A 23407-nucleotide genomic window follows, 5' to 3' on the forward strand; every position below is an offset into this window, starting at 1 on the left:
GCATTATAAAAATGGAAAACTTCACATAATATTGGCAAAAACCTGCTTTGCATTAACTTTCAGTGGATAAAGTAGTAAGAAACAACTTGGAGATGTTACTTATTCCTATTTTAGATATTTTAGATAATTTTATTTTAGATTAAATTTTTAGTCTAATTTAGATATTTTGGTACTTAGTAATATTTTAGATTAAAACTCTCTAAAATAATTATTATTCTTATGCAATATTTTAGATGAAAACTTGCAAAGTGGTAGCTACCCAGAATTTACTGGACCATCTATTATATCTTAAACATTTGGATTCTAAGGTTTTAGTCTACCTTTTCCCTTTGTATGTAGGAGGCTATAATTGTAGTTGGAAAGTTTTATGGGGCTTAAAAATTTTGGCCTTGGGGGATTTTTTTCCCCCTACTAAATACTGGGTTTGCTGACTCAATTCTTGTTCTTGCTGTGAGTCTGTAATTAACTCTATAGACAAGGAGAAAGTGGGGTTCTTTCCTCAAATTAAAGGAAATCCCAGAGGCATGAAATTCAGAGTGGGAGAGTCTCACCTCACGTTACCAATGGCTTTTCAGTGAAAAGCTGTTTATATTCTCCTTCTGCTTAGCTTTCTAACTTTTAACTTTGTTGTTGTCATTGTTTTTAAATTAATAGTAAAAACTTAATTGCGAAAATACAGATAATCATAAACATTTCATATTTCCAGAATCCAGGGATGATCAAGTTGATAATTTTGTGCATTAAATTCTTTCATCTATGCACGTTTATTATTTTATTTTTAACAAATATGAATTTAACCTTGTTTAAAATTATGATTGTATCAGCAACAATTTTTCATGACATTTGAAATAATGAAAACTGTATTTAAATAAAAACCACAGTAGTAGGGTGAGTGCTCCATATATAATAAGCTCTCTATTTAGTTTGGAAATTATAGTTGGGAGATGTGATTCCATTTTTAATAATAAAACTAATTTGGAAATGTCAAAGGAAATATGAACTTGTTCAGTATATGAAATTCATATTATCAGACTCATACCATTATAGAATATTTCCTTTAACCCTTCTTCTTTCTTTTCCTTGCCTCAAATTCACAAATGACAGATAATAAAAGATTGAAAAAAATCCATCTGAATTCTGTATTTTCCTGGAATTAACTCCATTATAGCAATTCTTTCATTTTTTAGGTGAGAGTAACCGAGGCGATAGTCTTGGGACTTTGGAATAAAGCACCTACTTAATCCTGCTTGTATTAACCTAAAACCTACTCACAGTGTTTTTGTCTGAGTAAATATTTAGGCTTCTTTTAACGTGAATTGTTTTCATGTCTAATTTAGTTTCCAAACCACAGTGGAAAATATATTTTTCACTTGTGAGAAAGAACAAACACGTTTTGGGTAACTTGAAATAAGAACTAGGCTGGTTCCTAGAAGACACCAAAGGGCTATTAGTTGGTCATAGACTTGAAAAAATATTAAAAAAAGAATAAAATAATACATTTGCAGCAACATGGATGGGCCTGGAGATTGTCATTCTAAGTGAAGTAAGCCAGAAACAGAAAGAAAAATACCATATGGTATCACTCATATATGGAATTTAAAAAAAAAAAAAAAGACACAAATGGACTTATTTACAAAACAGAGACAGAGTCACAGACATAGAAACAAACTCATGGTTACAAGAGGGGAAGGGGGTGGGAAGGGATAAATTGGGAGTTTGAGATTTGCAGATACACACTACTATATAAAAAATAGATAAACAATAAGTTTCTACTTTATAGCACAGGGAACTATATTCAGTATCTTGTAGTAACCTATAATGAAAAAGAATATGAAAACAAATATATGTATGTATATGTATGACTGAAGCGTTATGCTATACACCAGAGATGGATGCAACTTCGTAAACTGACTATACTTCAATTAATTAAAAAAAAAAAGAAATACACATTTACCAGGTGAGACATTTTTAGAGATTTTGCCTGGAACATAACAAGCCATGGACATTAGTAAATCCTGTATTTTCTCAGTGGCATCAGACTTCATGTCTGAGGAATATTTCTTCTTTCACAAATACAAGTTGAACAGCTCCCTACAGTCTTTAGGGTAGATATTAAGATTTGTTCTTTTTGGACAGTGTTTCCCATGTTTTCAAATCAGTATCTTTCCCTGTAATATCTATCCTGCTTTTACTTTATATTTGTGTACAATTTTTATTCCGTGTACATTTTTTATTCCAAGTACATTTATCTATATTAAGACTTTCCCTTAAGAATGGATCACAGTTAAGTGTAAAGCCGCAAGTACCAAAGCTTGTTTTTCCTTTGTGTGCGCCATGAATAATTTTCCTCCTTCTGAAACAAACCAAATAAAGGCATCAGAATAAGAAATCAGACTAGAAATCATTAAAGTTTCTATGATAAAATGACAAATTCCATCCAAGTTAAAAAAAAAAAAAAGCAGTTTTCAAAAGTGAGCTCTCTGGACCATGCTGTGGCCCTACGGAGAAGTAATTTTCCGGTCTAGAGAGGATGAGCTACCTGGCCTGTTTGATGTTATGTGTGTCAGACAGACAAGTAGTTTTCACAAAGTTATCAACCATGCTCAAAATGACATCTCAGTCTGGTTTGGATGATTTGAAATTTTAGTGTTCCTTGGCTTTGTAGATGATAAAATGCTTTAATTTGTTATCTCAACGAACTATCAAAACAACCCTACGAGATACACAAAGAGCTAAGGGATTCAAACTACCCAGACGACAAAACTGTTCACACAGTTTCAGTTACAATGAAAACTCAAGTCTTCTGATTCTTCTCTCATCGTTCTTTTCCTCAGTACTGGGCTGTCAGGGGACCTTGGGCTGGTTGGTCTATTTGCATTCCTTAGCGATCATGCGCCTCTTTCAAACAGAAGTTATAGATGAATGTTCCACAGTGAGAGGAATTCTTCTGCAGCAAGAATGTGGAGTGGACAAGCCTCGGGGGGGAAAAGACTAGAAGTGACGCTGGTCAAGAGGATTCTTTTGTAGATTTAAGCTCCTCAGAGTGCATACACACACTGAAGAGAGAACACTTGCTCTGTTTGCTTTTTTACTTCCAATAGTCTCATTTAAACTCTTCAAAATGTTTTGCCAACTAGGTAAGCCAGTGACACCTTCGGCATAAAAAACTGCAAATAGTTCCTCGGCCATTCATCATTTAAAATTCTTAGTCTTTTATATTTTAATGTAAATGGAGAGACTGAATGTGAGTGGAGAATGGACGATTTGAAGGAAGGGACGGCAAGGGAAAGAGGGCGTGGGCCCAGGTATTAGGAGGTTGAGAACTCAGAGGAGAAAACAGTCCCTTGTCATAGTTTCATTTCGCAAATTTGCCCAGGGCCAGGCTTTGTACTAAGATCTTATCTTGAAAACAAAATTCTTCATTGTTCTCACATGATTCTATTTCCTAGCAGCTCCATTTCACTCCAGCTTTGAGCCCCTGTCCCTCAAGTGCTGGGAGAGTGAAGATACGGGAAGCCCCCGCCTTTCCAAGGAGAAGTATTCATGCCTATAGTTCAGCGGACTCTTTTCTTCATCAAAGACCCGGGGCTATTCCGGATTCACAGGGTGAAAGCAGTTGGCTGCCCTTCAGGGCTATTTTTATAAACTATGCTATTTTTGTTAGCTTTCTGTGATGAAGCAGCAGCCAACCCTGAAGCACCACACCTCCGTCTACTGCTCACTGGGCTCCGGGAGGCATCTTGATTCTAACTCCCCGTGTTCCCATTTTAGAGGCCACTTAGAGTTCTATCACCGCCTACATTTTGATAATTTTAATCAGTTATTAAAGTAAGACACACCTGTTAAAAAATTCAAACACTATAGACGTGTGTAAAGAAAAAGATACAATTTTCTCATTCTTCTCTCCAGAGAAAGGTGTTATTCTTGCATGGGAATCTCCTGCTCCCCAGACCTACTGCTCGAAAGGAAGACATTGCAGACAGCTTGGTGCATAAACCACCTCCAGACCTCTGATAATCAAAGTGCAAACACACACACAGAGTTGTTTATATTGTTTTAAAACATATTCCGCTCCTACTTTTTTCATTAATTTATTCAACATCTTTCTGCCAGTGTACATATACATTTTCCAGAAATTCTAAGACAATCTTGAAAAATTGTATGACATTATAGAGCACAGAAGCCATGGTGAGGTCACCGTGGTGAGGTCATGCTGGGTGAGCTGAGCTGAATGGGAATGAAAGGCCCGCGGATGCTGTTCCATTAGAAAAGAGCTGAAGAATTGGGAGTTCGAGATTTGCAGACACTATTATATATAAATTAAACAACATTTCTATTGTATAGCACAGGAAACTATATTCAGTATCTTGTAGTAACCTATAATGAAAAAGAATATGAAAAGGAATATATGTATGTATATGTATGACTGGACTGTTATGCTGTACACCAGAGACTGACACACTGTAAACTGACTATACTTCAATTAAAAAAGTAAAAGAAAAGAGCTGAAGAGAAAGGAGGAGGACGAGTTGGGAAGAACATAGGCTGATTTAATTTCCAGTTTCATTTACTCAATCGAAAAGTCACGTGTAATATTCTCCAAACATTGACTGGTGTTTACTTTGGGTGGTAAAATGGAAAAAGGCAGATTTAGGCCCGAGAGTTACTGGACCGTGGCACTCAGCTCCCCTGAGCTTTCCTCTCCTCACGCCAAAATGACCAGATTAGAGCGAATAGAATGATGTCTATCTTTCTTTCCATTTCTGATTAGCACTTTGATTTCCTGGAAAAAAAACCTCAAGAATTTAGTTCAGTATAAAGTCGTCTTTGTTCCAAGGGTCTTGGTTGTTTTTGTCCGTTTTCCAATAGCAACTCACCAGGCTGATCACACAGGTCACACTACCTTACCGTGTTGAGAAGCGTGTAATAATACTGATATTCTGTTACACAGTTTATAAAGAGTTTTCACACACCTTTCCCTCTCTGATTTTCACAGTCATTCAGTGACACAGATTGAGCTGAAATTATTTAAATCCCCATTTTATAGACTGAGTCAAGATCAGAGAGGACTTGCAGAAATCTGATTCCTACCTGTATTGTCTGTAGCGTCGATGGCTGAGTCACGTCCAATCTGGATAGAGTCATTACCTGGCTTCTATTTGAGACTTACATGTGGCGTGTTTGCAATAATAAGACATGAATATCATTTGATGCTTGGAATACAGGAAAGGGGAGGTTTACATTCACCGAGGAGAATTTTACAGCTGATGATCATGAGGAATCTTTTGAAGTTTCACTAGATGAAGACATCTTTGACCCAGTGGAACTTTGAGTTCTGGCTCCAGACTCTCTAGTACCAAAGACCCTCTTGTATTTCTCCGTGCTCTGTCAGGTCTCTCAGGGCTTTTTATTTTGCATTTCTTCGTCCTGGAATGTGCTTCCTCTCCCTGCCTTTCTGTCAAACTTCTACCTGTTCTTCAAGCTCAAGGGTTACCTGCTCTGTGAATTATTTGCTCAGCATCCTCTGCAGACCTAAGTCCTCCTCTCTCACTCCTCTGCAGCCTGTACAATCTCCATTATAGCAACCACCTCCCTTCAGTCTAACCCTATGGGCCTCTTAAAGGGAAAACAAAATGTGTATTTTCACTCTTGTTTCCCTAAACAGCATGAACTGTGATGCCAATGCTAAAAATATGAATTGAATGACTCAATTAATTTCATGGAATATTACTAAGTTGGGATTTTAGCAAAATTTTAGTTTTAATTCCTATGTAATTTGTTACAGGAACTTTCTCGTTTCCTTATTAATGCTCAACATTTTACTTTTTAAGTTTTGAAGCAATGACAAGCTTACAGAAAAGTTACAAACACAGTACAAAGACCTTTTCCCTGCTGAGCCATTTGAGTGTAATTTGCTGCTCTGATATTCCATTATCTTGAAATACTTTAACATGTGTTTCCTACATTCTTTGACCACTTCCTTGCTTTCAGGAACAGCAAAAGATTCCAGGTTCATCTCGGTCTTTGCCTGCCCAGTCCTGGAATCAATCCTCTTTCTAAGGAGCCCTGGTTCCTATTAGCGGAGAACAGTTTTTAGAAGCCAAGCTCGGGGGCTTAGGTATGTTTCTTGGTTTTAGGTGTTTGCAACCCCTCCCAGTGGGACAAAGCTAGGGATCATCTCCAACAATATCTGCTTTATCTGTTTATACACTGAAAACCATGAATTAATGCTGATCTCTCCAACACAGCATCATGGGCTCATTCAAGGTTCCTCCTTCTTGATGTTTGCAACTCCCCTCTCTGACAATGAGAAAACTGGCTACTATTACCTTTAATATATTTACCTGTTTAATGGATCCCTTTACGTGTAACTAATCTATTTCTGATGCCATCTCCTTCCCTCCTGACTCCCTCCTTCTTCTCCTCCTGTAATTCTGCACCCAAATTTCAATATGGGGGGGTGGGTTTCCCCACACATCCAAGCGATTCTCAGACACCAGCTGGGTGTCCTACAATTCAACTCAGTTCATTCCCACAGTTTCAGGGCTTAATTGTACAAGACTGTCACCCACCCCCCATGCTACACAAAGTCCAGGTTGCCACCTGAGCTTCTGATAGACTGGCTATAGATCAAAGGTTCCAATGACTCAAGAACTCAAAAGAAACATGTTACTTACTCAATCCCCAGTGTTTTACAAAAGGATGTAACTCAGGAATAGCTAGATAGAAGAGATGCATAGGATAAGATTTGGAGAAAGTGGGCAGAGCTTCTTCCCTCTGAATGCACCTCTCCACGAGTCTCCGCCTGTTCACTAACCTGCAATCTCTCCCAGCTCGGTCCCTTTGGATTTTTATGAATGCTTCGCCGACCTCCAGCCCCTCACCTCCCGTGAGAGGTCAAGAGGGTGGGGCTAGAAGTTCCAACTTCTAATCACAAGGTTGGTTCTCCTGGCAACCAGCCCCCATCCTTAGGTGGGGTCCAAAGGTCACCTTTAATGCTCCCATCACTTAGGAAATTCCAAGGGTTTAGGAGCACTGCACCAGAAACTGAGGTGAAGACCACATATATATTTCTTATTATAAATCACACTATCACACATCCCTTGTCAGGCTGCCCTCCTCACCGTACAGACTCTGGTAGCTCATGCTGCTGCTTGGCAGGGTTTCCCTCCTCATCCTTATCCTTATGCACGTTCTGTGCAGGGCCACCATCAAGCATGGATGCCTTCCTCACTCACCCATGCTCTGACTCCACGCTTGGCTGCCTCTTTCTCTCCTGTGACCCAAGGATGCCCTCCAATCTTTGCTCTGACTCTGACACCCCACACCAGGCCACTGCTTTGTGGAGATGCCCCCCTGTTCCAGCTTTGGCTCTGACAACATACTGGGAAGGATGCTCCTCTCATACTTGGGTGCTGGGTGCCTGCACACACTCTTACCCGGTTAGGGGTGCATCCTCTGATTTTCAATGTTTCCTCTCCCAATCTGGACACCGTTGTCACCCTGCTTGGACTCTGTCCCCACTAAATTTCCCTCCCACTTGGATAGCCTTCTCCCCGGTTCTGTCTCTAACACCTTTCTTTGGACCACTGAGACTGCCCTCCACATGGATATGCTTTATTATGCTATGCTCCCTTGACGGCTTTGGAACAGGAAGGGAGAGGAAGAGGAGGGAAGGGAAAGAAGGGAACAGGGAAATACCATCCCCTAGATTTGCATTTAGTCCTTCCACAGGGAAATGAATGCAAATTGCATGAAAAAATTTAAAGGTGGCCAAGTTGTTCCTTATTTGCAATAGTACCAAAAAATTTGGACTGAGAAAAATTTGAAGCTATCTGGAAAAAAAAGATTTGAGGTTAAATGCCCTTTCCATTGGAGAAATGAACTTTTCATTTCTCTCCTAGGTGTTTCACATGTTATTCTGATAGATGACTTCTAAATTAGACATTTAGAAATGAAAAGGTTGGAATGGATATCTGTATTTCTATCCCAGTTTTCTTGTTTCATAGATGAAGTAATTGAGTTAGGGCAAATGACTTTCTCAGGTGACACAGTCAGAAAGATAAAGACATCTTTCAGTATCCTGGCCAGTGTTTGTTGCATTCTCCTTTCATTATTATTATTGAAAATTATTTGATCTTTAAGGCAAATTTCTGAGAAAAAGTAGTTTTTACATTACACCTTATATTTTAAATTGGAAGTCCTTTCCTTCAGTAATGATATTGCTGGTAGAATGCTATATTTTGGGCCCTAAAACATTGTCTGAGTAGCGCTTTGGTGAATATGTTCCATCAGAGTGGAGATTTAGACCCGGCCTCACCAATTTGGTAGTTAGTAGCTTATAATTGTCTGAATACTCTCTTTTAATTGAGTGCTTACATTATGTTAACTGTTTTTGGTAAAGTTTCCTAGCAGGTTGATTATCATTTATTTTACTATTTATTGTCTTGTGGGGTTGAGGGACTGGCAAAATATATATACACGAATGGCTGATAAATAAAATTTTATTTTAAAAATCTACAATATAAAATTTGTATTACTTGAAATCCATTAACCATTTGTGGAAAGTCAAATATCTTATCAACTTCTCAACACTGCAGTTCAAGTTGGCAATGTACAGCTTGTTGGGTGTAGACGAACCATTAGAATGTTCATTGATTTCCAAGAATCATCTTGAGTTTCTGGGGCCAAAAGGAAAAACAGGCAACAGACCATATTTAAGAACTCAAGAAAAATCTTGAAGTGATCCCATCAACTGTGTAATTTAAGAGCTTAAGTGTGACATGAACTTACTTCTGGCCTTTGGGTAAAATATTTCTCCTTTTTGCACCAATATTATTTTGTAAATTAATATCAACAATACATAGATTTATTAATTGAAGTATAGTCAGTTCACAATGTTGTGTCAGTTTCTGGTGTACAGCATGTTTCAGTCATATATATACATACATATATTCGTTTTCATATGCTTTTTCATTATAGGTTACTACAAGCTATTGAATATGGCTCCCTGTACTCTACAGTAGGACCTTGCTGTTTATCTATTTTATATACAGTAGTGTGTATCTGCAAATCCAGATCTCCCAGTTTATCCCTTCCTTACTCCTTTCCCCCTAAGTAACCATAAGTTTATTTTCTATGTCTGTGAGTCTGTTTGCTTTTTTTTTTTTTAAACAAATACACACACCATCAAGATCAGTTTATTGATCTCTCTCGAAGACAGGAATCCTTCTACTACACACCCATGGGTTTGAATCACCTTCAATCATGGGGAAATCACTACCTCCCAAAGCAGCTGTGCCTTACTTTCTGCAAAAACCTTCCTCTTGGTAACTTTGCCTTGTTACTTCTACTTTCTGCCCTCTGTAGTTAGAATACAGTTAAACCCTCTTAACATGACACCCCTTCAGTTATGTGCCCCTAGAGCCTCATCCTTCTGGAATTTTCTCTCCCTGTCTCTTTCTTCCATCATCACAGTTCCTTATGGGAAATGAGATTCTTTCCCAGCCCCTTGTCTGGACTTAGTGTCTCTTTTAAAATGTGCTGTTTTAGGGGACTGTGCTCTCTACCCCATGTAACCCAAGAACAAAACTTTGAATTCCTCTTGTCTTTAGCCCTGTAACAGTGAATCGTGGTTTCACTTTGTTTCTGGACAGTTAACAGCCACCAGACACAACCTTTGCCCCTAAACACCGCATTCACTTTGCACAAACTTGTTGACCACACACCTAAGTCAGCTTTTCTTGAACCCTCATCTGAACAAACAAACATTGATTCTGATCTGCGGATATCCTGTGTGGCGTCAGGAAGGGCCAGCTTGAGCCGTGCTGGCTCAGTTAGCTTGCCACCAACGCTACAGATTTGGTTTCCTTTTTCTCCTGACTAGTAAGACAAAAAAGCAATTCCTGCTATTCTCTTAGACAATGCAAAGGGCTCCAGACTCTATTTCAGGAAACTGGTTTCAACAAGGTAACAAAGAGACCACCAGACCAGAATGGAGGGTAGGGATATCGACAAGGAGGTGGCATTCAGGTAACCCCTGGGGATGAGGGTGGGGAGCCGGCTCGGCTGAGGGTGGGAGGGCACAGAGAGAGCCAAGAGCAAAGGCCAGCGGCTGTGCGCCCCGGCGTGGACGCGCGCGGTAGTTCAGGCTGGGGAGTGTGTCACCACGTGCTGCAGGGAGGCGGGGACAGGGTCCTCCTCCTGTTATCTGTAAAGAGCGCCGGGCCGGATCTCGGAGTTTCACAGCGGATTTGCCAGAGATAGTGTTGAGAGAGAGACAGAGAAACAGAGAGAGAGATTGAGAGACTGATTCACGTGGACATAGACGCAGAAACAAACAGGCGAGGTGAGAGGTTAGTTAGCAGGCTAGCTAACCCACTAGCTTGCCAATTGAGAGAAGAGATCTGGGAAAGGAAGGGTCTCGTTTAGACGCTCAAACTTCAGGACCCCAAAGGGCCATTTCCTGCAGCTCCTCGGGGACTGCACGTCTCACCCCTTCTAAGTTTGCTCTGCGGGAATGCAGCAGAAAGAAAGGAAGAGGAGGTGGGGTTCTACAGCCAGTAAGGTTTTAGTTCTCCCTAAGAAGTGGCGTGGTTTGGGGCTTCATATCCGGAAGGAGCATGTGTCATCACTCTGTACGCTAATCCTGGGACGTTTGCAAACCCGGCTCCGGGGCAGTTGGCCCCTTGCCCGGCCGGGCGTTCGAGGGCTCCGGCCTCACAGTGCTCCCGGGGCCGGCCAGCGGGTGGCCCGGTGGCCTTTATCTCTGTCCCCCTTTGTCCTCTTTATCTCAGGCTCTCCAGGAGGCCCGGGGGCCCTCTCTGTCTATCGCTCCACACCCCCGGCTGCACCGCCACTTCAATGCCCGGCAGGTCGCGGGCGGCTGCTCTTTCCAAGGCGGCGGAGGACCAGGGGCGCACCGCGCCACCGCTGACTCGGACCGACGCCGACGCCTGACCCGCGCGTCCTTGGGCACCCACGCCGGTGCGCCTGGCGCGTCCCTTGTGTGCTCCAGTCCTTTTCCGGCCCTCGACGGGCAGCCCCGGCCAGGATGGCCCCGGGCCGGGCGGTGGCTGGGCTCCTACTGCTGGCGGCTGCCGGCCTCGGAGAGGCGGCGGCGGGGCCCGGGCTCGCCTTCAGCGAGGATGTGCTGAGGGTGTTCGGCGCGAACCGGAGCCTGTCGGCGGCGCAGCTCGGGCGCCTGTTGGAGCAGCTGGGAGCCGCCCACGTGGAGGGCGCCCCGGAGCCCGGGCAGCTGCACTTCAACCAGGTAAGGCTCGGGCAGGCCGCCCTTCCCCGCGGGGTGTCCGGAGACGTCCATTTGCACACGAACGCTGTTTATTGGGGGAGAAGTGCAGGAGGAAGAATTTCGTTACGTTTTTCAAGTGTGAGGCGGAAGCTGATTGGTGGTCCTTGCTTTTCACTAGACCCGGCTTTCTAGTCAGGCAGGGTTCAAGGGCTGGCGGTGTTGAGGGAGCCAGAAATCGCAGATTTATGCTTGATGAGCTGAGCGGCCAGACGCTAGTGATTATAACATTTTATAGAAAAGTTTACGAAGTAGTTGAGGGCGGGAAGCACTTTAAGAGATGCATTTTAGGTAAGAATGGTGTACTGAAGTTTTCTCAGCAGACAGAGGCTCACATGCCACCCTCGTTAACAGTTACTCGGTGCCAACGAGATATACTGTAGTTTTTTTTTTTTTTTTTTTCTGGTGTACGTTACAGAAGGCATTTAGGCTGAAGGGCCTATTTACAGAGATAGAGAGACTAAGGGAACCTTGAGGCCAATGTCACACATCCTGTTGGTGGCCGAACTGCGTTTAGAGCCGTAGTTTTCAGTCATCTGTCACGTCAAGGGTTTGATTTTAATATTCACTCAACATTAAAAAAAATCTATCTCAGTACATGTAAACAGAATTATCTAGGCATTTGGTAATTCCTAGGATTTAAGGACCGCTGTGAGTTACCTAGGAGCAATTAAGATCTTATCTGTCAATAAACTCCAAAAATGATCATATTATAGATTCCCTAGTTACTTCTGTAATGAATATTCTGTGGTAGTTCTTTGTGAAGTAGGCAAAATGTACTTTCAGCATCCTTCCCAGAACTCCTCTCTACTTTTAAAAACTCAGTGCTTTGATTTTTTTTTTCTTCTGCTTTTGTGCCGTTGACAACTGATGATGAATGGCAGTATGCAGTATTTTCCCTATTGTTTAGTCACTTCTGGGCAATGTTAGTTTGTGCTACAAAAAGTTTTCGTGGTCCAGGATGCTTGGGAAATGCTGAATATTATACTCCATTGTTGGAAATGAAGCATTTCCCAGTGTATCTGACCTTACATTACAGTTAGGGAAACTTTAACCAGATACATTCTTTGCTAATAACATTATAGTTTGGCATTCTTTGTGTTAGAAATATCTTATCTCAATTAAAACATACAGTATTCAAGAAGTATAAGTTTCTGATGGCATGGAATATGGCTCTAGAAGGGCCATGTGGTCCTCTTAGGCATGTTCTTTAGTTAACTAACTATAGATCCAGTTCTGACTGACATTACAGTTGGTTTAATGTCTAGGAAATGATATGCTGGAAAAACTGTACTGACGCCATAATATATTGATACTTTAGAAAATAAAATAAAAGAAACAACTTCCTAAGCAGTTTCTGTCTAGTTGCAGTCCCTTCAACTGAGGGGAAACAGCTACGCTGACGAAAGCCTTTCTAGGCAGGGGCAGTCTACGCTTGGAAAGAAGCTTGGGGACTTGACTTGCAGCTGCATATCTGTAGCCCACATATTGTCTTGACTTAAATTATCTCCTTATCTTGCACTGTTGATGAATTATAAGGGGAAAAAAGACTTCTGAGCCACACCTTGGCAGAGACACTGGAAAATACACCTAAATTATTTAGGAAAATTGGTTGTTTATTAGCAATGTGATTCCCAGTTTATGAGTAAGTAGGATACCTCAGTAGGTAAATTATATGTTTGTCTCTCATTCTTATGTTTTTATATTTAACTACCTTTATTATGGCCTCTGTGGGCATCAAAAAGGATGGGAAGAAGTCCATAATTACTTTGGAAACAAAGGGAAGCCAAGGAAAATTTATCACTTAATCAGACTTAGCAAACGTTTGATGTTTTAAAACGTCGTGATTAAAACAACAATTGTCGGTTAAATGATGTCAAATGAAATGCTACTCCAGAAGAATCTATTAATTTGCTAGCATTTATATCTGCTCCAGCAGGAAACCATCCAGTCTGGAGTAAAATTTAGGGCCATTAATATCTCCATATCTTAAAGAATACAACTTCAGTTTCCTCACCTACAACAAAATAGAGTAATAATATATATGATTTTCTAACTTTGAAAACATTTGAAAAAATAGAACTTACTTCTCTGGGCCATTTATTGAATCTCCCATGAGGTCTATTTACAAATAACATTATTCCTTTGCGTGAAGGCTGAGGTCAGCTTTTCCCAGGTGATAAGACTATGGTACTACAAAATTTAGATAATTTTGGAAGGTTTCCTAATATTTTTTCAGTGTGCCTAAGTACTAGTAAGTTAACTTGTTGCTTTGAGAGAGCAAGGTGATCTGAGTTCAAACTGGAGACAGCAGAATAATTGAGTTTATTGTTCTGCTTCTTATGGTTTCTGAGGGTACAAAGCGCAGGTAGAAGAGGCAGCCTGGAGAAGCGGGAGGAGGGAGCTCTTTTAGCCAAGTGGGCCTCTGGGGCCCGAGACTGGGTGTAAGTCTGGTCTATTGCAGGGCGTTTCCAGAGTACAAAAGAAAGCCCCCCTGAGCGGAGAGCCTGGGCGACTAACTTAGGGGATTTAAGAAAGGGCTCAGTGCCACCCTTAGTTTGTTCATATGCTCCTTTATCATTCTCCAGGTGTTTTTTTTCTTCTCTCTTTATTTCCTCTTCAAAACACCTTATCTCCAAGTTCTTCCGTGTAGACCCATATGTTAAACAGCTTGATAACAAGGAAGATCCTCATTCTCCAAGCTATCACATTAAGCTGCGGGAAATGCCCCCATTCAGATAAATTGGTCTCCCGGAGAGGGTTAGTGGGGGTGCTGGAGATGTGGGTGCGGGTGTGGTAGGTTGGCACAGGAGGCAACCTTTGTTTCTCACCGTCACCCAACCTGTTGTTCTTTTAGTAGGTATCTTGCAGCACATCTCCTATATCTTTTTTTTTTCTTTCACATTTCTATCACCTGGTTGCCTGAACCTTGTTTTTAAGTCTCTTTCAGTTTGTTTTCAGTTTTCCTAAAGGAGTCCTTGGAGAATGCCTCTCTTCTTTCAGACCTCCCCCAGACCTCCTCCTCCTTTAGAATTGTCTTTTGGCTGGTGAAGTCTAAATCTGGGGCCTGGCATTCAGGCCCTGCATCTCAGGGTTGATCCTGGGATGTCAACCTACCTGTCCAGACCTCGCACTTGTCAAACAATACTATTCACTCTTCTCTGAATTCACCTTATACTTCTACTCAACCACTTGTTACCTCATTATGTTTCTTGCACCCTTCCTGTTTCCAACTGGACTGTCCCACTTTTCCTGGAAGCCCCCTATCAAAATCTTAAATTTTTAAAAGCCCAGCTAAACTCCTCCATAAAACCTTTCTGGGGCATCACCACCAGCACTGATTTGCTGATTTCTCTTTTTTTTGAATTCCTGAAACTTTTTTTTATTATGCTAATCACACTTAGCTCTTCACTTCAACAAATATTTCAAATAACGACTATACTTTAATTAGAGTGGCCAGTTTTTATTAAAACAATTAAATGCCTTCAAGATAAACTTCAAACAGTTTAATGTGGCTTAAGCCTTTTATTGATCTGGTTCCTGTATATTTCTCAAGCCTTATCCTTCGCTCCTACTCCAGTCCTAATGGACCACCTGTTGTTCCTGGTTCTCCATATGCACCTGCTTGCACTTCAGGTATCAGTTTAGACATTACCTCTTCTGAGAATCCTTTCTTAGTCTGCTCAAGGATTTAGTAGGAGCCCCTTCTATGTAATCCTAGATTAATTGGTGCCTGTGCAATCACGACATATTACATATTGCAATTATATTATAATATGTAATTTTATATGTATTACAATTTTCTGTTTATATGGCCCCCAACCCCCTTACACGCTTTTAAACGAATTGAAGGGAATGGTCTGATGCATCTCTCTAGGGGCTACTATAGTGCCTGGTACATAACATGTATTTATTATATATTTTTCAAATGAGTGAGTGTGAATTGTTTAATCTGAGTAAGGTGATTTGTCCCTCACATGACTTTACAGTTTATAGGTGGACGTATAACATATGCACATGTAACTATAATGTGCAGTAGAATGATATATCTGATTAAGGAATTTCAAACAAAAGTGGAAAGGGATCAGATTTGTATTTTAGAAAATTCATCTGCGTGAGAGAGTGAAATGTGTCAGAGTGGGTCGAGACTGGAGCTAAGGAGGAAACTGCAGTGGTTTGTTTGAGATGTAATGATTGCTTGAATCTGGACTTGAGAGGTAGCATAAAGGCTCTGCCTTCTTCTGGAAGAGCAGGCATGACTGAAGAGTAGGCACAAAAGCCCCACAAAAGATATTTTCTGCTTCAGTCTTTTGCTTGTGGTAGTTATTTAGCTATTGTTAGATTTTTCCTTTCATTCGTTTCTGGTCCAGTGAGAGGCGGTAACTCTTGGCTTATTTCAGTGGAGGGCCAGGCTAGTGGTCTCGAGCAAAGAGCGTGTGTGTGTGTGTGTGTGTGTGTGTGGTCATTACATACATGTATGCATAGCTTGTTGTCCATTGTACTTTCTTCCTGGGATGGGGGTAATAGTGGATTAGATGATGGAGGTTTTTGGAAGCACTGACCATGGACAGAGGAGAGAAAGAGCATCTTCTCTCTCTCTCTGTTTTTGTTTGTTTTTTTGTTTTGGTTTTTTGCCTTTATGTTCTGAGAAATGGTGGGGTAAATCTTCCAGCCTCCTTGTTCAGGTGAGGAACTGTTTGGAAGGGCAGGACTGAAGGGCTAGGTTGTGCTGTGGTCCCTGGTGGCTTTTCCTTCAAGACAGTAGACCTATTCTGATCCATTACATCACTCTCATTTAAGTTGACCGTGTACAGTGTGTCATTGTTTCCAAGAGGTTTTGGGAAAATGAGAGACACTCACAATTCATTTGACTATGATGTCAAGAGCTTAGTTTGCTTCCATGCCAGGGATGATTGGGATCCACATGAGAACAGACCCGTCATTTTTTCTATCTTGAATTCCCAAACTTGCATCTTTAGCCATTCCAAGGAATCACTTGAGCTCTTTTGTGCATGACAAAAATAATTATATCTATTTCTGTTTTGTGAATAAGTTCATGTGTGTTCTATTTTTTTAGAGTCCACATATAAGTGATATTATATAGAACAAGAAACTATATTCAATACCTTGTAATAACCTATAATGAAAAAGAATGTGAAAACAAATATATGTAGGCATATGTATGACTGAACTACTACACTGTACACCAGAAATTGACAAAACATTGTAAACTGACCATACTTCAATAAAAAATTTTAAAAATTAAAAAATTATTATATCTAGGATTTATTGGTCTTTTACTATGTCACATAACTCTCAACCAATTTATTTGTATTATCACATTTCAAAATCATAACAATCCTATGATAAAGATACCATTATTAATTTTACACAAGAGAAGAATATGGTGCCAAAAGATTAAGGAACTAGACCAAAATCATGCAATAAGTGGTCAAACCTCAGGCAATCCTAAACACTGTGCTGTAGTGGACTTTTTGAATTAAAGTTTAGAAAGTCATACTGTCTCTAGGCAAGGCAACTGTTACCGCAGATTTTGAACTATGGGTAGAAGTTACTAATCATCAGTCAATCACTTGTCTGGCTCCATTGCTTAGTTATGTTAAGGGAACAGTGCTAAGACTACAGAAGGCACAGTGACGATGACAGGTCCTTGTCCTCAGAGAGATTATAATCGAATTAAGAAATAAGATGGAAACTTGTGAAAAGTGTGCAAGGCAAAACTGCAGCAGTTAAGTAATGACTGAAACAAATCTTATAAGACATATCATAAAGCTGAGGGCTATTAACTGCCAGATAAATACAGTGACAGCACGTGTTACTGGTTAGAAGGCTAAGCAAGCCTTTTGGGAAACACCTCGTGGAGGAGTTACCCATCAGTCAAGTCTCCTTTCGGAGAATTTTGCTTATTTGGTTTAGTTTGTAAAAGACTTCTTGGCTGAACATCTACTTGTGCCAAAAGTGTCTGTGCTATTGATTACAAGTTGGGTTTTCCTGTAGGTTACATGAATTCCCTTTTATAGACTGAAGTTTTCTTTTAATTTTTCTTATGTACTGAATTTTTCTCAGAGAAAATATTTCAGCAACAATAGTTTTCCTGATTCTGAGTTTCAGAAGTTTTCATGGAGAAAGGCATATTAATCAAATTGTTCTTTTTCCTATGGACAGACTTCAGATATGGGAGAAATACCCATGTCTAGTATTCAAAGTTTCAGTCCTGTTCTCCTTTTTACTCTAAAAGGATTCTGCCAATGAATTCACTCTCTTCTGGCAGACTAGAGTGTAAGTCCTCCTTTTTTTTTTTTTTTTTTTAATTGCCCCATGTTCTTTCTGGTAGATTTTTTTTTACATGTTAATTAGCTATTGTTTTTCTTTTTTATTGAAGTATAGTTGATGTACAATATTATAAAAGTTACAGGTGTACAATATAGTGATTTGCAGTTTTTAAAGGTTTATAGTTATTATAAAATATTGGCTCTCTTCCCTGTGTTGTATAGTATATTCTTGTAGCTTATTTTATACATAATCATTTGTACCTCTTAATCCTGGAAGTCCTCCCTTTTCATGCCTGTGAAGCAACTGCATTGCTGACAGCACAAGCCTGGAGAAGGAGGTTTGTGCATAGGCACTGGGGAATGAGCTGAAGCAGTGAGCAGGGAGAATAGGTGGGCAGAGCACGGTAACAGGGGTGCTCTTCTCTGACAGAATAACTAACTCTGAGTAAGTCATTGCTGCTAGGGGGTAATTTGAGCTCTCTCCCGAGGTACCAGGAGAAGAAGAGGCAAACTTTTCCCCTTAACTGAGATAGATGTTTATTTCTCTCTAGGGATGTTCAAAGTCGAGTAGCTGAGTGGGAGATTGGCAGTTTCTGTGCTTTCCCGGCTTCACACCGTATTTCTGTTTCCTGACGGTGCCCACTTTGGGAGATGCTGACGGGCAGGAACTTCATTTCCCCATCATAAAAAATCCTATTGCTTTTCAGCTACAACTGTAGTTTAAGGTTTTTTTCCTTTAAATTTAGTATACATTTAGGATATGTATTCAGGATTCTGTATACTTCTGTATATACTATATATGAAATTGATAACAAGGTTCTACTGTATAGTGCAGGGAACTAAATTTAATACCTTGTAATGACCTATAATGGAAACGAATATGAAAAGGAATCTAGATATATGTATAACTGAATCATTATGCTCTACACCAGAAACTAACAAATTGTAAGTCAACTATTTTTCAATCGAAAAAACTTAATATACATTTGAATCCTCTATGTTACCCATTTCTTCTGGCAGTAGTAGGGGTCAGAAGAGAAAAACAGGAATGTAAATAGGCAAGGAAAGTAAGCCTGAAAGATTGAGAAAGATTGACATTCCTCAGGGAAAAGAAAAGCAACCCCGTAGTGAGGGCAGCTTAACGTGTTTGGTAATAAAAGTTTGCCAGTTACTTGGATTCAGAGTGGCATTTCCTCAAGGGACTGTACATATTACTAAGTGCACACAGTTGACATTAGGATCATTTAAAGAATGTTGCTAAGCTCTCGACAACCTAAGAAACTGTTTTCTAGTTTTCTGAGGGTGTTCCCATTTCCAGCTCCAGGTATCAGTAGATTCCTGATCGTAATTGAAACAAGTCAGTTTATTCTCAAACTACTCCCAGGTGTCTGTTTCAGGAGACCAATGAGTTTGCTGAGTCTTGAGATGTATTTTGTAAAGAAATGAAACTATCATTGAATTACCCTTGTGATAATGGGTTTTGGGAACATAGAGAGTCTTCAGAAGGAGCCTTGTTTAATTTGGTTTCCGTCTCCTTCCAAAGCTCCTCCGTTGTTTCCCTTGGCCTGAAGTTTAAGGAGAACAAAGACAAAAACCTGTGAATCTAGATCAAAGGTGTTAACCTGAAAAGTAGTATTATGCCTTCCAAGTCCAAATATTTTTAATACCTTGACCTTTTAAAAATAACTTAATACTTAGAGAAAACATCCAAGTGAGCATTGATAAGGCCTCTAAGGCTCTGGTTCTATGAACCTAGTTCAAAAATAATATAGTTGTCAGTGATGTGTTCAGTAGGCTTCTGAGGTCTCTAAGAAAACACAACGTAATGGGTAGCAGTTTGGCCTCAGAGTCAAACAGACCTGGGCTGAAATTCTAAGTCTGTCCCATACTAGCTGGGCAATCACAGGCAGGTGGCTTGAACCATCCTTAATCCTTAGTTTTCACATCTGTGAACTGAAAAAAATGAACCTTACTTATAGGATAGTTGTGAACTAAAAACAGTATGAACAATAACTGTTACTGAGCATCCCCTGTGTTTCAGGCACTTACATATTTAGTGCGTTATATATAGTAACTCAAACAAGTAAGGAATTTTTACCCATTATCTGTATTACTTCATGTAGTAAGTGAAAAATAAGACAATGCATGTAAAATACTTAGCTTCATATCTGGCTCAAACTACATGCTCAATGAATAGTTACTATCGTCATTATGATACTTTGTTGGTTGTTAGGGCTTAACAATAGCTTAACTATCCTCAACAAAACTCTCTCTCACTGGAGGCTTGAGCACCTTAGAGTCAGTTACCTTAGAGGAAAGTGCTGCTATAAAAAGACAGCAAGGATTAATGAAGTAAAAATTCAGCGAGAAATACGTCAGTCCAGTGACTTTGGTTTCAATGCTAGTTTCCATGGTGACTCACATCCTGAGAAAAGCTTTTACTAATTGCCTCTGCTTCCCTTTTATCAAGCAGTAGTCATAAATTCCTGAAAATGTAAACCTTTGGTGCAGAGACTAATGAAATAATCTGAGTGTTTCAGTATGCACTGGGATGATGAACGTTCCCTCTTCTCTGGAAAACGTCTGAGGCTGTACTTAGGGGTTGGCTCTGTTTTCATTGTTTTTGTCCAAAGTTTACATCAATACCAAAATGTGAATGGTTGAAAGTCCATATTATACTTATAGAAATGGGTGTAATTGTGGTTTTAAATTTAGATTTACCTCAGGAACTCTGTGTGGGTTTTACAAGCCCAAAGAATCTGGGGCCCCCACGTTCAGCCGACCTTGGGTAGCAGGCAGGTAAGAGAACAGGGGCCACTTTGTTCTCACTGTGGGAGTGAGGGATGTGTCTCTTCAGGGACAGGGGAGGAGAAGTCAGCCCGAACTTCAGATGAGAGGGAATGGTAAAGTGAGTGTACCGACTCTGAGGTAGGTAACACACCCTGCTTTTTATATATATATGTGTGTGTGTGTGTGTGTATACATACACACACACACATATATAGAATGTATATACTAGAAAACACAAATCCTTTTGTTAAGGGATGCAAGCTGTTGAGGACTCCAGATACTTGAGTTTGTATGTGAAATCACAATGCTTTACAGTTTTCTTTAGGAGCAGGGTTCTCAGTACGTTCTTTGGTTACTTTACCTACACATATTAATGAGAAAGTCTAGACACTGGCTCCGTCCCTAATCTTGGGATGAATGCCATTTAAGTAAACGTTCAGGTAGAGCCTTCACTCTAGCAGAGAAGCAGGTCCCATCCTAATAGGAGTGATAGTTAACGTTTACGGAGTACTTATCATGTGCCAGGCGTTGTGCTCAGTACCTTCTTATATACCGTCCCGTGCATTCTCTTAATTTCCTTGGCTAAGTGCTCTAGGCATGCATGAGGAAATTTGGGCTCAGCTAGGTCGAACACCTCACTCGGAGTCAGAGCTCAGAAGTGGCAGGGTGAGGGCTCCCCTCCAGGGTGACTAGATTTCAACACCTGTACCCTCTCTACTGTTGCTCTTCATGCTGAAGAATGTCATCTCATGGAGGGCCTGGTTTATTTTCCAGAAAGCCGAGTGCCTCCTATATCATCCAGGTGCCTGGATGTCAGAGTAAAACTGATGCCAGTTTCCTGAAGCCACTGGGAACCGTACAATCATTTGAAGCAGGAGGGTGCTCTCTGCTGAGATTCCTCTTGTTTCAGTAAAACAAGGAAAAAAGACTATTATTATTATTATTATTATTATTATTATTATTATTATTATTATTATTATTATTATTATTATTATTTTCCCTGCTGCAGCTATCTCTTCAGTAGTCAGGTCTGGCTCTAAAGCATGATAGTCCCACATTATTTTTCAACCTTATGAAGCTATTACCTGATCACTGATATCTGATGCTGAAAACAGCATTATGAGAGACTTAGGATGTATCAGTTTCTCCAGAAACTGAGGCACAACGAAGTCACTTGGCAGAAGTCACCAAGTACCCAGTCTTGTCTGAGAGAACAGCTGTTCCGGTTTTGAGTCCCCAGCTCTTCCCCACCGTGCTGGCTTTAGGCAGGTGCTGTTAGGGCAGCCCCTGTGCTCCGAATCCCCTGAGCAGCCCATGGCCTTTGTGCCGCGCTTTCTGTATATAACTGGGCTGTGGAGACGTATGAATCCGATTCCATTTTCTCACCTTCCGGACACTCCTCAACACCTTGTGGTTCGGTTCTGTCCCCACTGCTTCCTTGAGATTGCTCTCCAGGACGTCACCCAGAACCTTCTCATTGCTAAATACAGTGGGCACTTCTCAGGCCATAGCTCTCTGTTAATTTTGACACATCCTACTTGAAACACACCCCCTCCTTGCCTGCAACTGTGCCTGTCTTGGTTTTCTAACACCTCTGCCTGATTATTTTCAATTTCAACGTCCTGTTCATCCTTTAAATATCAGTGGTCCTCGGGGTTCTACCCCAAGCCCTCTCCCTTCTGGTTCTGCACTCTGTCTCTGCGTAACCTCAGTCACTCCTCTGGCTGTGGTCATTATCCAACTGTAGATGCTTTCTGCATAGGTTGGCTTGGTTCAGGTTTCTCTCTTGAGGTTCAGCCATGCACATCCTGTTGCCAATTGATGTCTAACTCTCTTCCCTCCCTGACTCAACCTGTCCCAAATGGAACTCATCAACTCCATCCATCCTTTCCTTATCAACACTTTCTGGTAATCCTGTTCTGTCAATCTAAGTGATCAGTATCACCATCCACTTCGATGAGTAAGCTGAAAACCAGATGTTATTCTTGATTCCTCTCTCTCCCTACCTTGCATATCAAATGCCCATAAGTCCTGTCACAGTAACTTTTTCCTTTTTCTTTTTTTATTGATGTATAGTCAGTTTACAGTGTTGTGTTAATTTCTTGTATATATATGTGTATGTGCGTGTGTGTGTATATATATATTCCTTTTCGTATTCTTTTTCATTATAGGTTATTACAAAATATTGAATATAGTTCCCTGTATAGGGAACAGTAGGACCTTATCTATTTTATATGTAGTAATTAGTATCTGCAAATCCCAAACTCCCAATTCATTCCTCTGCCCTCCCCCTTCTCCCCTTGCAATCATAGGTTTGTTTTCTATGTCTGTGAGTCTGTTTCTGTTTTGTAAATAAATTCATTTGTGTGTGTGTGTGTGTGTGTTGTTTTTAGATTCCACATATAAGTGATACCATGTGGTATTTTTCTTTCTCTTTCTGGCTTACTTCACTTAGAATGACCATCTCTAGGTCCAGCCATGTTGCTGCAAATGGCATTATTTTATTCTTTTTTATGGCTGAGTAGTATTCCATTGTGTAAATATACCACAGCTTCTTTATCCAGTCATTTGTCAGTGGACATTTAGGTTGTTTCCATGTCTTGGCTATTGTAAATAGTGCTGCTGTGATCATTGGGGTGCATGTATCTTTTTGAATTAGAGTTTCCTTCAGGTATGTAAGTTTTAAATATCTCTTACTTCACCTCTCTAAATTCCAGCTTTCTCTTCTGTGTAAGGGGGATAATTTACCTACTTTGTGGGATCATTGGGAGATTAAGTTAGATACAATGTCTTGCTGCCCTGTTTGTGCCTGGCGGGCTGCTGCCCACTGCCTTCCATCTTGCCCCATTTCCCATCTTCCACATTGTTGCCAGACTTATGTCTCAAATATGCAAATCTGATCATTTCCACCATCTTCAGATGGCTTCTCATTACTGTTAGAATAAAATCTGAACTCCTTGCCTGCTACTTAAGACCTTGCAGTATCTACCCCTACCCCCAATATTTTCCCAAACTG

General features: G+C 40.5%; 1 protein-coding gene across 2 annotated transcripts in view; it reads left to right on the forward strand.

Annotated features, from left to right (window-relative positions):
* Positions 1–10194: 10194 nt before the first annotated feature.
* SLC39A8 (solute carrier family 39 member 8) overlaps positions 10195–23407 on the forward strand; it is a 66238-nt gene continuing 53025 nt past the window's right edge. Inside the window, exons 1-2 of one of the 2 annotated variants that reach the window (XM_010953587.3) lie at positions 10195–10348; positions 10797–11272. In XM_010953587.3, the coding sequence (XP_010951889.2) occupies positions 11054–11272 (219 nt within the window). In that variant the 5' untranslated portion in view covers positions 10195–10348; positions 10797–11053. Of the gene's footprint in view, positions 10356–10796; positions 11273–23407 lie in introns of both variants that reach the window. The other variant, XM_074343212.1, reaches the window with a different exon arrangement.

The sequence above is a fragment of the Camelus bactrianus genome, chromosome 2, assembly GCF_048773025.1.
Source record: "Camelus bactrianus isolate YW-2024 breed Bactrian camel chromosome 2, ASM4877302v1, whole genome shotgun sequence".
NCBI classification, from domain to species: domain Eukaryota; kingdom Metazoa; phylum Chordata; class Mammalia; order Artiodactyla; family Camelidae; genus Camelus; species Camelus bactrianus.